Source organism: Mustela erminea, chromosome 4, assembly GCF_009829155.1.
Source record: "Mustela erminea isolate mMusErm1 chromosome 4, mMusErm1.Pri, whole genome shotgun sequence".
NCBI classification, from domain to species: domain Eukaryota; kingdom Metazoa; phylum Chordata; class Mammalia; order Carnivora; family Mustelidae; genus Mustela; species Mustela erminea.
Window position 1 is genome coordinate 22,137,475 of NC_045617.1, and position 15,709 is coordinate 22,153,183.

The 15,709-nt window shown below is 37.9% G+C and overlaps 2 protein-coding genes across 4 annotated transcripts in view; one reads left to right on the plus strand and one right to left on the minus strand.

Moving 5' to 3' along the window:
* Positions 1–15,709, plus strand: part of METTL24 (methyltransferase like 24) — a 144,355-nt gene that overhangs the window by 118,136 nt on the left and 10,510 nt on the right. The window contains exon 6 of one of the 2 annotated variants that reach the window (XM_032338819.1): positions 1,378–2,069. The exons of the other annotated variant lie outside the window; for it this stretch is intronic. Coding sequence (XP_032194710.1) covers positions 1,378–1,746 — 369 coding nt within the window. The 3' untranslated portion in view covers positions 1,747–2,069. Of the gene's footprint in view, positions 1–1,377; positions 2,070–15,709 lie in introns of those variants that run through there. 2 annotated transcript variants of the gene reach the window in all.
* CDC40 (cell division cycle 40) overlaps positions 1–15,709 on the minus strand; it is a 48,989-nt gene that overhangs the window by 13,774 nt on the left and 19,506 nt on the right. For both annotated transcript variants that reach the window (XM_032338811.1, XM_032338812.1), the window contains 6 exons: positions 10,461–10,544; positions 8,465–8,604; positions 6,317–6,413; positions 4,822–4,961; positions 4,141–4,215; positions 1,829–1,874 (listed from right to left, as the gene is read on the minus strand). In XM_032338811.1, coding sequence (XP_032194702.1) covers positions 1,829–1,874; positions 4,141–4,215; positions 4,822–4,961; positions 6,317–6,413; positions 8,465–8,604; positions 10,461–10,544 — 582 coding nt within the window. The remainder of the gene's footprint in view (positions 1–1,828; positions 1,875–4,140; positions 4,216–4,821; positions 4,962–6,316; positions 6,414–8,464; positions 8,605–10,460; positions 10,545–15,709) is intronic.

Consider the following 15,709-nt stretch of genomic DNA (forward strand, 5'->3'; position numbering starts at 1 on the left):
AGAGGAGGGCCTAGTGACATTTGGGAGGTTCGTTCTCTAGATTATTCACTAAGTGAAACTAAGCGACCCAGTCCTAAAGTACATGGAATCACAGCTCTTCTCCAATACCTGCGGATTTCTGTGATCAAGTTACCAGGTTTCAGAGAAGTGACTTCAGAACCTCAAGAGACTAAGCCTTTTGGAATCTAACATTAATGTCTATCTTGTTTTAAGATACCATCTCGACAATAAATTAACTTAAAGGTGCTTTGCTTGAAAACCAGTCTGCCAGACCAAGCCACTCTTGAAAGTTACAGGGACGAATAAAATGTGGCTAAATCAAAGCAGAAACTTCTGTTTTTTACCACCCCTCATGACCAAGACTGATGGAATATGGGTTGCACAAATTGTCAGCCACACACAGCAGCCCTGGACCGCCATCACCAGTGAATTCTAATCGGGCTATGTGTGACAGTAATTAGGCATTCTTTTCTACAGCAAGAGTCCCCTCTTCCAAAACTGGTCATTTCGTTTTCCACTGAAAAACTATCTGCTGGTTAGATAGTTTCTCCATCTGTCCGCTATGGAGACCAAGTCCATTATGCGTACAAGATGGAGACCAAGTTCACTATACGTACAAGATGGAGACCAAGTCCACCACATGTACAAGATGGAGACCAAATCCACCATATGTACAAGATGGAGACCAAGTCCACTATATATACAAGAGGCATTTTGTTCCCATCTGCTGCTTAGAGTCTCCCTGTAGAATGCTCTGGCACCTTGGGCAGTATTCATTTGTTCAGCAAGGCCCCAAAATTCTAACAAGGCATGCAGAATGGACTCCCACTTAAATCTAAAAACAGAGCCACTACAAATCACACAAAAATTCAGTAACGTACAGTTACATTTGGAAACGTAACTGACCTTCTCAAGAAATCTCACAAAGACAGTAAACTATCCTCTATCCAAAAGGCTAGTTGGCCACAAAGCTTCTCTTTTTTTGGCCTTGTTTTCTCCTTCAAGGAGTTCACTCAGTCTTATTCTTTTGTGTGCTTTAGCTGCTGATTCCTAACCTCTTTTCGAAGCTTAACACCTGGCTAACTGCTCACTGGACATGTGCAACTCCATACTCCAAAGGCAGTCCAGGTTTAACAAGTGACACGTCGTCATTGTCTTATGTCCCCTCTCATGGCCAATGGCACCCCGTTTAGTCAACCAGCTGGGAGTCACCCTAGATTTCTGTTTCACTCTTATTACTCATATCCAGTGACTAAGTCCTGCTGATTTTAACTCTTCACGGTTCTTTTCCTCTCCATCAGCTGCTTTAGGCCAGGCTCTCATGGTCTCTAATCCAGGCCAGTGACATAACCCTGACATTTGTCTCCCTGCCTGCAGGCTTGCCCTCCCAGAACATCATTGTACTGCCACTGTGACCTCTGTAAACTTCAGATTGGACTGAGTCAATTTCCTCAAGAGCAGTTTAATGGCAGGCTTTCCAAGGCCATCTGCATAGATTCTCCACTCCTCACTGATGGCACCCAAGGTCCGTCATGCTCTGCTTCTGGTTATACTGCTGTTCCCTCTTGGCACCTCTCACCGTGTCCCCTCCCTGGCAATTCTGCATTATACCTGGCTGTCCCAAAGAGCATGCTTTCTCAGACCACTTTCGCTTCTGCTCTGCTCTCTTTTTTTGTCTATGTGTCTATGTGGAAGGACATCCTCTTCAAGACTCAGTTCGAGTCCTTGAAGACTTCCCTTCATTAGCAGTGTAGTAACATTGTGGTCAATGATGGAGTTTAAAAAGTTTTTCTAAACAGATTATAGACAGAAAGGAAAGGAGTATTACCAATAAATGTTCGCAGACAGCGTCTGTCTCCATAAACCTCCCAGAGCTGGGGAAAAAAAACACACAGAAATATTAAATTGAATACAAGACTTCCATAGAATGACAAGTTTCAATCAAGAGCAACAACCATTTGCCAGCTATGTGTGTGCATGTCTGCGGGTACTGGGGATTTAACCAAAGGCATCATACATTAAACACACACACACACACACACACACACACACACACTCCTGAGATCTGACAAAGATACAGCAAAATATCAAGAGCACTTAGGTGGAGCTGATACAAGTGATCTTCCCTTTCTTCTTATTCTTTTCTATATTTGACATATTTTCCATGATGAAAAGTTTCTATTTATGTAATACAAGCTACTTCCAGAAGAACTAAATGTTATTAAAACTGCCATGTTTATAACATTTTGGTACTGAAGATTTTTTTTGAACTTTCTAAAGTAACAAAATATTATAGAAGCTATACGAAAATGATGATCTAAAGTATAATAGGCTAATAATTCTCATCACACCTAAAGTGAATTAATACATACAATAGCTTCAAAACTCCTTTTCTTCTTTCTTCTTTTTTTAAAGATTTTATTTATTTATTTGTCAGGGAGAAAGAGCACAAGCAGGGGGAGTGGCAGGCAGAGGAAGAAGCAGGCTCCTCGCTGAGCAAGGACTCCATCCCATGCAAGACTCCATCCTAGGACCCTGTGACCGTGACCTGAGCTGAAGGCAGATGCTTAGCCAGCTGAGCTAACCAGGCACTCCTAAAACTACCTTTATTCTTGCGTGCCTCAAATCTAATCCTCAATAATGTTACAAGTGTTCTAAAAGAAACAGCACTCTGGCCACCCGTGCCAGTAGGATAAAGTCTCAGTCCCCACAGCATAGCAGGCAAGGACCTCTAGCACCTGATCCTTCGCTGATGCCTGTCACCATTCTGTATCTCTCAGATTGAAGACTCAGCAGCCACAAACTCATAGTGTTCAGGCCATGTCTATCTACTACTATTACCTACGCTCCCCTCACCCCCACAACTTTTTATTTAGTTACCTTTCTGCTGAAGGACGTTTCCTCTTAGAAACCAGAGCTTTCCACCTGACTCTATAACTATCATTTACATCATAATGAAATGATCACCCTGAGGGCAGGGACAGGGCCTTGATAAGTTTTCAGTCTCAGCCCCTTGCATGTAATGGATACCTAGTAAATGTTTATACATGTGAACAAAATTGAACACTAGGCTTTTTTAAGACCTTCATCTCAACTAACATAGCTTGTATTAAGTCAAAGTTAAAGGAAACACAGGGGGGGTGCCTGGGTGGCTCAGTGGGCTAAAGCCTCTGTCTTCAGCTCAGGTCATGATCCCAGGGTCCTGGGCTGGAGCCCAGCAACAGGCTCCCTGCTCCTCTCCTCCCTCTCTCTGCCTGCCTCTCTACCTACTTGTGATCTCTGTCAAATAAATAAATAAAATCTTAAAAAAAAAAAAAAAGGAATAAAGGTTTTCACTCTAAACAGTCTGGCCTTTGATTTTAAGCTACTGAGTAGAGACAAATGCCTAAATGATTGCTCTCATCAAGAAAAGCTACCTTCATATATTGTTAATATCCATGAATTGTTTACAAAGAGCAAAATTTTAATGATTCAACTTTCCAAGCCTCAAGAGTATTACAGAGTTGATATTTCTTGACCATCATAACAAACTAGACACAGAAGACACACAAAAAGATAACTATTCTTTCAGATTTACGATTTTTTAAAAAAGCTTTCCCCATGTTCAAGCTGACATGCTGTGGCAAGTAAATTTTTCCCCACATACTCTATAGCAGAAATCTAACTTAAGGTGGAGCCTCCTGAGACGAAAGAAACTGAAAGAAGCTAGGAGCGTTTCTGCTACTTGGTATCTACTTGCATTTGTAAGAAAAAGTGTAAATTACATTATCTACTTTCTAAAATGGGATTTCTAATGGTGTTCTCTCTAGCTCATACGGTTCTGAGGAAAAAATGAACTCAGTTACATATCCAAAACCTCTTAAAAAATGCATTACTAGTGGTTAAATATTTGTGTATCTAAAACCAAAGTGATTGATTACATTCTAATCAGTTATCTAGGCTTACAAAAGAGCCTAGCCAACTGGACCACAGAGCCACACATGTTTGGAAGGAATTCATAAATGGCTGTATCCACGGAGCCTAAGAGAAAATAATTAGGCTCTAATTGCCTATCAAACACAAATTTCTTTATAATTAACCAAACAGACTTCACCAAAGCACTAGCTCTGCAGCATTCCTACTCTGTTACTGAAAACTCACCTTGATTTTACAGTCCATGGAACAAGATAGCAATAAATGGCCAGAGAGAGGAAATAATCTGACGGCACTGACGCCCTATAAAAAGGTATTACAGTAATCAATCAACTGAAATGAAACATAAGGAAAGGACAGTATATTTTTAGGCCATCTAATTTACTTTTTTCTTCATTCCAAAAATCATGCCCCAGAATAAGCTTTGTTAGTATTCCAAGAACAGCCTTTTTGACACTAAACTTTTGAAGATATGTTCTTTAACCTTTAATACCAACTTTCTCACCTAAGGGAATTCTTAAGTCAATCAAGTTGCTAATGCTCTCTCTCCTCTTCCTTCTTTTACTCAGTTCCTTTGCTCTTTGCTAAAAGCTGGGAATTATCAGTTGGAATAGTGCAGATGACAAGGAATATCAACATCAGAAGTTTCAAGTCTCCTGCCTCTGCCTTAGTCTCAATATGATCATAGTTTATAAACCAGAAACCATCTAATCTTCTCTTAAGCACGGTAATCCCAAGAGCTAAGGTAAAATTACTGATGTTTGGTGCTACTTCCAACCCATTATTCACTGACATTGCACCCTAGAAAAAGCAGAATGTGGCAGGAATTTCTAGGGAAAGGCTTGGGCTACCAGAACACTGAATTCTGAATGGTATGTCATGGCCAATCCCTATGACAAACCTGCTTACCTTCGTATGTCCAGACCACACATGAATTTGCTTTTTGGGAAGGTAACACTTCTCAGGTGGCACAGTCGACCGAAGATTAACACCAACATCCTGAGGTATGTGAAGATAGGATCTACCTTGGTAGTCATACATTTCTTTAACTGAAACAAGACAAAGGAAAGCAGTGAAAAATACAAGATAAACCTGTATCCTTAAGGATACAGATAACACCTATCTGTATCCTTAAGGATACAGATAAAACCTGTACCCTTAAATGATAACAATTTACTCACAGGGCTATTGTTCCTTATTAAGGCTTAGGTAACAACACTCTGAAGTTAAGTCTAAGAGTCAGCTAAAATTGAGCTGTTTGAAATCCCTGCTATTACTTACAATTAGAAGTAGTATTTTGGAATTTCTAAATACCCAGAGAATATCAGTCCTTTAAATAAGATGTATAGTTCTTTTACTTAGTTAAACATTTTAATGATATTTAAAGATTTCACTGCAGCATAATTATATCGAGGGAAGAAGAGAAAATGCTTGGGCCTTGTGAGTCACTGGCAAAGACCCAGAAGCAAAACAGGATAGAAAAGAAGTTAAAACAAAAATATCAACTATCCTCTTCCCCGGACTTCCTCTTTTGTGCCCTTCCAGGTTCCTTTTCCATTCTCTTTTCCACTTTGAACACAAAGTTTGCAGTGAAGTCACTAGTGGGACTTAAACTGCATAGTGTGCATAAAGCATTTAGTAACCTGCCTGCCATACAGTAAGTCCTGAGTAGCTGTTGGCTGTTAATTTGATTACGGCTGCAAGCACCATAGTATTAAATTGCATCCTTGGAGAGAAAACTGGAGTTTGAGAAACCAAATATGGACTCATCAAACCTAAATATTTGATATTTGTGATCTGACATTAGAATAATCAATACAATGGTACTAAATTATTCTTTACAGTTTGATAATCACTACATAATTTTCCAAATATAACTGGTTATGAATGAACCAGGAACATTCTAGAATATTTATAAATCCTTTTGGAGTATATTTCCTGAATATACTTTTTCTTCCACATATCAAAATTAGTCTGAGAATCTGAATCTCCAGTCTATTCACATGAAAAACAAAGTTTTTCTTTTAAAGTATAACTTAGTTATGAATGATATATATATCTGGAGATAAGAGTTAAAAACAAAAGGGTAAAGTGACTGAGGGAAGAGTCTGTTCTTAGGAAAGAACAGATTATGGACAATTCAGATTTCTTCTTTACTATTTTAAAAAATTCACTAGCACTTCAAAGAATCATCCGTGGTGATCATTAATCATGTTATTTTCTCTCCTTTATTAGAATATGAAGAGTCTGCTGTAATTTCTTTGAGATGCAAATTGTCAAATATAATTATTCTTAATATAGTGAAGTACAGCAGCTGATTAGTAAGGGCAGTTGATACATATGAACAGAGACCGAATATATGAAAGTTTATCAAGAAAATGAAGAGGCATAAAAAATACATTACCATGTAGGATTGTCTTCTCCTCCCCAGGTTTCTCTTCTTCCTGTTTGCCTTTTTTCTGCCTCTTTGCTGTAATTTCATCCAATTCTTTTTGTTCTTCCTAAGGAAATTAAGGAGTGAACTTTGAAATGGATGTTCTGGAACCCCACTGTGCCCAAAGCTGCTTATAAATACTTTATACTGAGCTCCAATTTTGCATGAAACAATAACTGTTACGTATGTCTCCTGGGATAATAGTCTCAACTCTCTGACTGATTACAAATGACATGAAACACATAATGGGTACCAGTTAATACTTTTAAACTCATTTTATACAAAACCCACCTTTCTGGAACACCTAGAAACAAATTTATTATAGTATGCTAATTATGTAAGCAAAAAAAAAGAAAAAACAAAAGTAGCTAGAAAATCTGGTATTGGAAAGAAAACTCAATTTTTGTACACAATGCTGTTCTCCAGTAAACAGCTTTTACTAAGTCATAAGGATCTAAGCAACCACCACAGATTTGTGACACAGCTTTTATGGGAGGAGCAGTGCAAAGAAGGTGGGATAGTGGTAAATCTTTATCTATAATAACAAAGAAGTCAACAGATGATGTCTAATGTAAATAAAAAGCGGCACATGTATATGACTGAGATACATGGATGAAAGATACAGCTAGAATACAAGCTTCACGAGGACAGGATTTTCTTGATCTTGTCCACTGCTATATCCCTAAGACCTAGGACAGTCACTGGCTCATAGAGACAGTAGGATTAGGAGATGGAGAAGGACAGGTAGAGTTCTATGGTTTTACCTTATAAAACTTCATAGTATTATTATTTTTTCAAATATAGATTATTCTTTGTTAAAAATTTTTTTGAAATTTTTTCAGTGTTCCAAGATTCATTGCTTATGCACCGCACCCAGTGCTCCATGCAATACGTACCCTCCTTAATACCCACCACCAGGCTCACGTATTCCCCCACTCCTTTCCTTTCCAAAACTCCCAGTCTATTTCTCAGAGTCCACAGTCTCTCATGCTTCATCTCCCCCTCCAATTTATCCCAATTCACTTTTCCTTCTCCTTCTCCTAATGTCCTCTATGTTATTCCTTATGCTCTACAGGTAAGTGAAACCATATGCTAATCGACTTTCTCTGCTTGACTTATTTCACTCAGCATAATCTCCAGTCCCGTCCATATGGATACAAAAGTTGGGTATTCATCCTTTCTAATGGCTGTATAATACTCCATTGTATATATGGACCACATCTTCTTTATCCATTCATCTGTTGAAGGGCATCTTTGCTCTTTCCAGTTTGGCAATTGTGGACATTGCTGCTATGAACACTGGGGTACAGATGGCCCCTTTTTTTCACTACATCTGTATCTTAGGGGTAAATACCCAGTAGTGCAATTGCAGAGTCATATAGAAGCTCTATTTTTAATTTTTTGAGGAATCTCCACACTGTTTTCCAGAGTAGCTGCATCAACTTGCATTCCCACCAACAGTGTGAAAGGGTTCCCCTTTCTCCACATCCTCTCCAACACTTGCTGTTTACTGTTTTGTTAGTTTTGGCTGTTCTAACTGGTGTAAGGTGGTATCTCAATGTGGTTTAGATTTGAATCTCCCTGATGGCTAATGATAATGAACATTTTTTCATGTGTTTGTTAGCCACTTGTATGTCTTCTTTAGAGAAGTATCTGTTCATGTCTTCTGCCCATTTTTTGACATCAGTTTTTCTATGATTTTAGAATTGGTGGTGGGTTTTATTTGTTTGTTAAAATTTTCATATCAGCTAACAAGTAAAACTCACCACCAATTCTAAAACAATAGAAAGGCTGATTCTGTGGTTACTATCGGTGTACGTAGTATCAAGAGCAGCTACCAAGGTAGCTTAATAGCATTATCAATTTTTACTAAATTTAAATTATTAAAAATTGTTCAATGTTGTATTTTAATTAAAAATATGGAAGAAAATAAATCAGAAAAGGATAAATTAAAAATATTCCCAAGAAAAATAAGAAAATCTGACTCTATTTTTTCAACCACAGCAGAGAAATATTGATGAGTCCTCATTTGGTTCTCTAAAGAAATCTCAAGTTTATTAATACAGTTCTCTTTCACAGCATCTACCTGAACTGGCAATGAAAAACATCAGAACTTACTTCTGAGGGTTTGGCTACATCTTTTTCATCCACATATTTTGCCCATGGTCCCAAGAAACCATCAATATTAGATGCATCATTTTCTTTGAACTTTTTCCTCTTCTCTATCTTTTTCTGACCAGTTTCAAACACGGTTAAACCTACATTAAAAAAAAAATGGATATTTTCTAAAGAAATAGTAGCATATATATAATTTTTACTTTATGTGGTTAAAGAAAAGTGATTGTTCAAGTGACCAAAGATTCCTTAAAGAACAAAAAATAAAGTCTGTATGAATCTGCCAGGTATACTAATTGATGCCATACAAAGAGAAACTCAACCTTCTGGGAAGAGAAGCTTTCTACTACTGCAATGTTTTGAGAGTCCTAATATACTTAAAGAAAAGACCTGATTATATAATCCTACAAGGTACACAATCCTTTTTAATGAATCAAGGACCTATATCAGTGGATTTTACCACTTTCTGAAAGGAATCCAGCAACTTAGTATCACTAAATAATGATAAAACTACTTTTTTGTTGTTGTTGTTTCAAGAGAGAGTGTATATACACGGACAGAGGGAGAGGGTGAGAGAGAATCTTTAACAGGCTCCACGCTCAGCGTGCAACCCAACATAGGGCTTGATCTCACGACCCTGAGATCATGACCTGGGCTGAAATCAAGAGTGGGGTGCTCAACCGACTGAACCACCCAGGTGCCCAGATAAGGCTACTTTTGAAAGCAAGAATAAATTAATCATTTAAAAACTGAATTATAGTAAGGAATTAGTAACTTAAAAATTAACAATATATATTTTAAGCAAGGTTTCACAAGAATCTGGTATTCTTCTAAGTGATCGAAATCTAAATTGGACCTCTCATACCATAAATCTTAGATTAAAAAGAAAACAGGAAAGAGGATGTTTCTGATTGAGATTCTGATTTGATCAGTAGGAGGCAGCAAGTTGCGTGTAGTCATTAAATTGGAAAAGAAAGGTTTATGGGAGTCATAATCACAATTTAACTGTTAACAGAAAATCTAACTACATAAAGACATGGCTTGTAGACGTCTAACTTATACAAAAAAGCTTGTCTATATTAATTCAAATGAGTTTCCTTTAGGTTGTGTGCTACAACAAAAGCTTGTCAAATTCTGTTTTAACAATAATATAGCTCATACACTGAAGGTTGCTGGATGATACAGGGTCTTCTAAGTAGAAGTATCCTCGTACAAGCAGCATATTCTTTTTCTTTTTAAGATTTTATTTATTTGACAGACAGAGATCACAAGTAGGCAGAGAGGCAGGCAGACGGGAGGGGGAAAGCAGCCTCCTTGCTGAGCAGAGAGCCTGATACAGGGCTCGATCCCAGGACCCTGAGATCATGACCTGAGCCGAAGGCAGAGGCTGAACCCAATGAGCACCCCCCAGCTGCCCAGCATATTCTTTTACTTATGAGCATATTTTATGGATAAGATTCCAGTGATGAGCTTTGTGACAAGTCAGCATTTAGAGTATGATACTTTGTCTTGTAAGTACAAAATGAATATGAGCACAGACACATATTCTAAAACATATTTGAACTCAGCCTTCAAAGCAACCTTAAGACAATCTCCATAGACAATATATAATAAAACTTGTTCCGCTCTGTAAAAATGTAGCTTGACATCTGTGCTGAGAAATAAACTGCAAACATTTGCTACACATTAATTATAATTTATTGAATGACTTCTACATGGTTGGCACTGTGCCCAGTACTCATAACTACACGAATGATAGGTACCAACACCTTCCCTACAAGGTTGCATTCCTCATAAGTGGCAAAAACAAGCTTTAAATTATAATAGTTCTAAACTATATTGCTCTATATTACTTGTCTCAACTTAAAAATAAAATCAATCTAATAAAATACTAGTTTTTCCTACTGTCTCAGGTCAATCTGCAAGACAGCAGTTGTATGTGTGTGTATATATACATATACTTGATATGAAATATTTCAAATAAATTTGAATAAATTACCTTGATTTTTTTCAGCTTCTTCTACTGAACCAATATATTTAGTAGACACTTGATGGTTATCTAATGAAGGGTCTAATGCATAACCTGTAAGGAAAAAGTCCATATTACTGATCCCATCGTTGCCATTTAAAATTCATTTTCTTACAGACAGATACACTCATCTCACGTTTTCCTTCCCAGATGCTGAAATGGTCTCTCAGCATCTCAGGATGGACCATGAAGGACTTCAGCTGAGTAAGAAGTATCTTCTAGAATAAATCTAGCATGCTGACCTTACATTATTAACAGTCTCTCTGGCCAAGCCAACGTTAGTCTAATTTCTAAGATCTTACAAATATATGTACATCACATATTTGGAAGTTTAGAAACCATTCCTTTTTCGTTTTGGTACTAGATAATACAGGGCTGTAGCTTATCAAATTATATAAACTATTAAATACTTTTAAAAAGAACAGAGTAAGAAGAATTATATAAAATCTAGTTATTATTTTGAAAATGCTATTCTCTGTAAAGACACCCGTTCCTCTCGATTTTAAAATAATACATTTCTACTTCATAAATCATCATGTATGTTTCCTTGGTAAGAAAAGTAAGTACGAATATCAACTGGCATGTGAATAACTCCTTCAATAAGTGATGAAAGTATGTTGCTACTATCGATATAAAAGTAGTCTGCCATGGTGTCTGGGGACTTAATTAAGGAAAGAAAGTCTGTATTAACTCAAATCAATTTTTCTCAAGTGGGGGTGCTATAACATGATATATGTTTGGTAAAATTACTTCTAGTAATCAGCATATTTACAAAAGAGACCCAGTCACTAATCAGTTTATGGTCTATGACTCATGTGAATGATCACAAAATACATTAAAGTACTGGCCACTTTTTTAAGGGGTACATCCTAATGGATAAAGTTGACACTTTAATATTCCAGTTAAAGATTAAAGAGAACTTCCTTTGGGAAACAGAAAAAGATTTGTCATCGAACACACTTTCCAAATAAGCTAAGGATATAGGTATTCAACGCACCCTCATGATAGACTAGACTAGAACCAACCACCTGGCTATGAACTCAACTGCATATAGTTTTTTTAGTATTAAAATATGTTCTTGGCCCATGGAGAGTGCTTGATGGCAGAAAAGCAGCTTTGGAGTAAACTCTTTGAAACCACAGATCCAAATCCCATGAGTTACTTTATCTTTTGTCTCTTTGAGGTACAGAGCAGTCTTCTGTAAAGGCTTTTTTAAATGAGCTTTTATAAGGCTCATACAAAATTTAGACCAACATATCTGATGTTAAAAATCCCCATCTCAGTCATAAGAATTGATCTACAATGTAATTCTATCTTGGGAGAGATTTATGTCTATACAGATGACACTGTGTTATTTTTGTTTGGAGGGATGGATTGGGAGGCAGAGAGGAAAGGGAGATCCCTGGCACTTCCTGTGATACCTACAGAAGCACCAATCCCCAGCTCATCTGGCCACAGCCTTGTTTCTGAGCACAGGAATTCATGCTCTCTTCCTTCTCCACATCATCTACAGTAAAATAAATCTTTACTGCCAGTATCACCATGACTACTGCTACTGCCTCCCACCTCAGGTAGTTAAGGGACAACAATATTTCCCCTTCACAAATGAGAGAAGTTAAATATTTAGCTATATGCCCTACTAGAAGTCAGCCAGGCACAGAAGACGACACAATTCTAACACTACAGAATTTTAGTCCAATTAGTTTTCTAATATCCTATGTTTCAAGAAAGTGACTATGTCCGCATTTTAGTTCTGAGGTAGTCTCATCTATCTTGCTGAAGTTTATTTTCCTTACTATATTTTTAATATAGTTAATACCTACTTTCTTCCTTTGTAGTCTTATTTGAAATGGCTCTATTTCTTAAAATTTTTTATTTAAATTCAATTCAATTCAATTCAAAGTACACCAATAGCGTGTATTATTAGTTTCAGAGGTAGAATTCAGGTGATTCATCAGTTGCATCTACCGCCCAGTGCTCATTCCATCGTGTGCCCTCCTTAATGCCCATCCCCCACCCACCTCCCCATCCCAGCAACTCTCAGTTTGTTTCCTCAAGTTAAGAGTGTCCAATAATACCACTTTTATTATTAGATCTGAGAAAAACAATCCACAAAGAATGGTCACAAATATAGGGAAAAAACTTCAACCTCACTAGTGGTCCAAATGAAACAAATTAAAGAGATTAAATATTATATATTTTTGTTATCACACAAATAAAGGAAAAACGATCAACCAGATCTTGGGTAAAGAGAAAGAGGGCTTGCACAGGATTTGCACATGGTGGTGGCCATGTAAGGTGGGAGAATTCTTTTGACAAGATGTAACAAAACCTTCAAAAACATTTATATTCAGTTAATGTGCAGGAAACCGTTACACCACCACTTGGACCATGTTTGCTGGCTCCTGCCACCATTCCAACCCTTGCCTCTGGTGCACAAGAAAGATCCAGAACCATGACCGACTCCAAGTATTTCACAATCGATAAACATGGAGAAATCTTTGAATTGAAGGCTGAACTCAACAATGAAAAGAGGAAGGGGGCTGTGAAGAAAGTGACTGCTACCGTGGCTGTGGGGAAGGATGTCAGCTCTCTTTCCAGATGGAAACTGACAACTGGAATTAAAGAAGCTTGGGTATCTCTGTTTGATGAACTATGCCACGAGTCAGCCAGACATGGCCATCATGGCTATCAACGGCTTTGTGAAGGACCGTGAAGATCCCAGTCCTCTCGTTTGGGCCTTGGCCATCAGGACTGTGGGAGTGCATCCGGGTGGACAAGGTAACGGATGATCTCTGTGAACCCCTCTGCAAATGCTTGGTGGAGGAGGAAGCTATCCCTGTCTGTGAAAAACAGCAGCACTCTGTGTGGCAAAGCTCCATGATATCAATGCCCAAATGGCCCCCAGTCAATGTGCTACTGGCGTCCTCCATGCAGATGGGAGCAGTGGGTCTCCTGGGAGGAGGACTAGATGGTTTGGTGAGACAATCCTTTGTCCCTTCATCAGTGCCTGCAAACTTTGCTCCTTCACCTACTCCTGCTGTGGTCAGCAGTGGTCTGAATGACCTGCCTGAACTCTCTATGGGGATAGGCATGGCACCTGGTGGATGTCTGGCTGCCTGTAGTAAAAGCCAAAGGCCTGGAGATCTCTGGAACATTAAGTCTCTGCAAATGGCACATCTATATGGAAATGAACTTCACCAACAAAGCTCTCTAGCACATGACAGACTCTGCAGTCCAGTTTAACAAGAATAGCTTTGGGGTCACCCCAAGCACTCCTTTGACCCTCCATGCATCACTGATGCCAAACCAGAGCATTGATGTCTCCCTGATTCTCAACACCTTGGGCCCAGCCATGAATATGGAACCTATGAATAAACTGCAGATAGCTGTGAAAAGTAATACTGATGTCTTCTCATCCCACTCAATGTACTTTCTGTAGAAGATGGCAAAATGCAGCACCAGGTCTTCCTTGCAACGTGGAAGGATATTCCCAAAGAAAATGAACTTCAGTTTCAGATTAAGAAATGTCATTTAAATGCTGACACTGTTTCCAACAAATTGCAAAACAACAGTGTTTATAACTATTGCCAAGAGGAATGTGGAAGGGCAGGACATGCTGTACCAATCCCTGAAGCTCACTAATGGCATTTGGATTTTGGCTGAGCTATGCAGACAGCCAGGAAGCCCAAATTATATGCTGTCACTAAGTGTAGAGCTCCTGAAGTCTCTCAGTACATCTATCAGGCCTACAACAGCATTTCTGAAAAATGAACAGACCGGTCTGGTGCCCTCTGGCCCCCCTGTGATTGGTACAAACCAAGAACTCTTATCTGAAAATACTGAGAAATTGTGTTACTGCATAAAATTTGAACCCCCAAAACACTGAGGCCACCCACCAAGGTAGTGACCAGTCTAACCTGTGCTAACACTAAGGCACAATCTGTTGGATAGTTTTAGCTTTCATTTTTTAAGTCTTTAACTCACTAAATAGTTCAATCTGTGTTTTAGCCCACCTCTCCCTAATGGGAGAGGCAAAAACCACTGGCTATTTAAAACAAAAAACAAAAAACAAAACAGGCCTATTTTTGAAACCAGGTCTAAAGCCAACTGAGTAGTTTTTTCTTTTTTTCTTTTATATTTATTTGACCCACAGAGTGAGTGAGCATATGCAGGTGGAGTAGCAGACAGGAGAGTGAGAAGCAGGCTTCCTGCTGAGCAAGGAGCCCAATGCCAGGCTCTATACCAGGACCCTGGGATCATGACCTGAGCCCAAGGCAATCCCTTAACCAACTAAGCCACCCAGGAGCCCCAAACAGAGCAGTTTTAAATGCTTATTCTTACTATAGGATAATTTAAGGAAAAAAAAAAAGATATCAGATAAACTTAAGCCTTTTTTTTTCTGTTTTGTTTTAAAGTAGTCATAGCTCTCTAAATTATTGCTTAAGTCCTTTACAAGCAAAGTCTTTAAAAGTCTGTTTCATTATAGACTAATATAACAAACTCATGATTCAATAAAGTTGATTTTTGTGTGCCACATATATACTTGATATTTACGTGTGATCCCTCTCCAAGTTACTCTGTACTATAATCATTCTATACTGAAATATTTGTCTTTCCTTTTTATTGGTGTTCTATTATAAGCATTTTCCAGTGTTAATATGTAATCTCAGTTCATCATTTTTAAGCACTATGTCGTGACTGTACCATAATTTACATAATTATTCTTATGTTGGAAACTTACCTTTTTTCTAATTTTTAGAGAATAATGTAAACTAACTCACTGTAAAGTAGTTTCAAGTTTTAGTACAGATAGTCTTAGTGATTTATCACAATATAGTCTTGGAAATTGGTTGTAAAGATTGTCATATTTCATTGATCATATTTCACCATGAAAAACTTATAACTGACAGTGTGCCAAAAGCTAAGACTATGTACCTCTGAAATCACTTAGAAGGGTTGGACACTTCCAGTCCGAAAAATGGTTATCCTGCATTGTACGCATCACAATGCGTTATAAAGACCATCTTCTTGTAAAGGAGATTCCCAATCTTGTGTGCATGTTAACTTTCTTAAATTCTACCACTGATAGTATATAATTATTCTACACAATGAATCTGTAGCCATTCTATTTCCTGATGTCCTTTAGTGAACAAAAGAAAACATTTCAGAGATAAGATCTGAGAATAAATAAAGAATAAAGTCCATCACTAAATAAC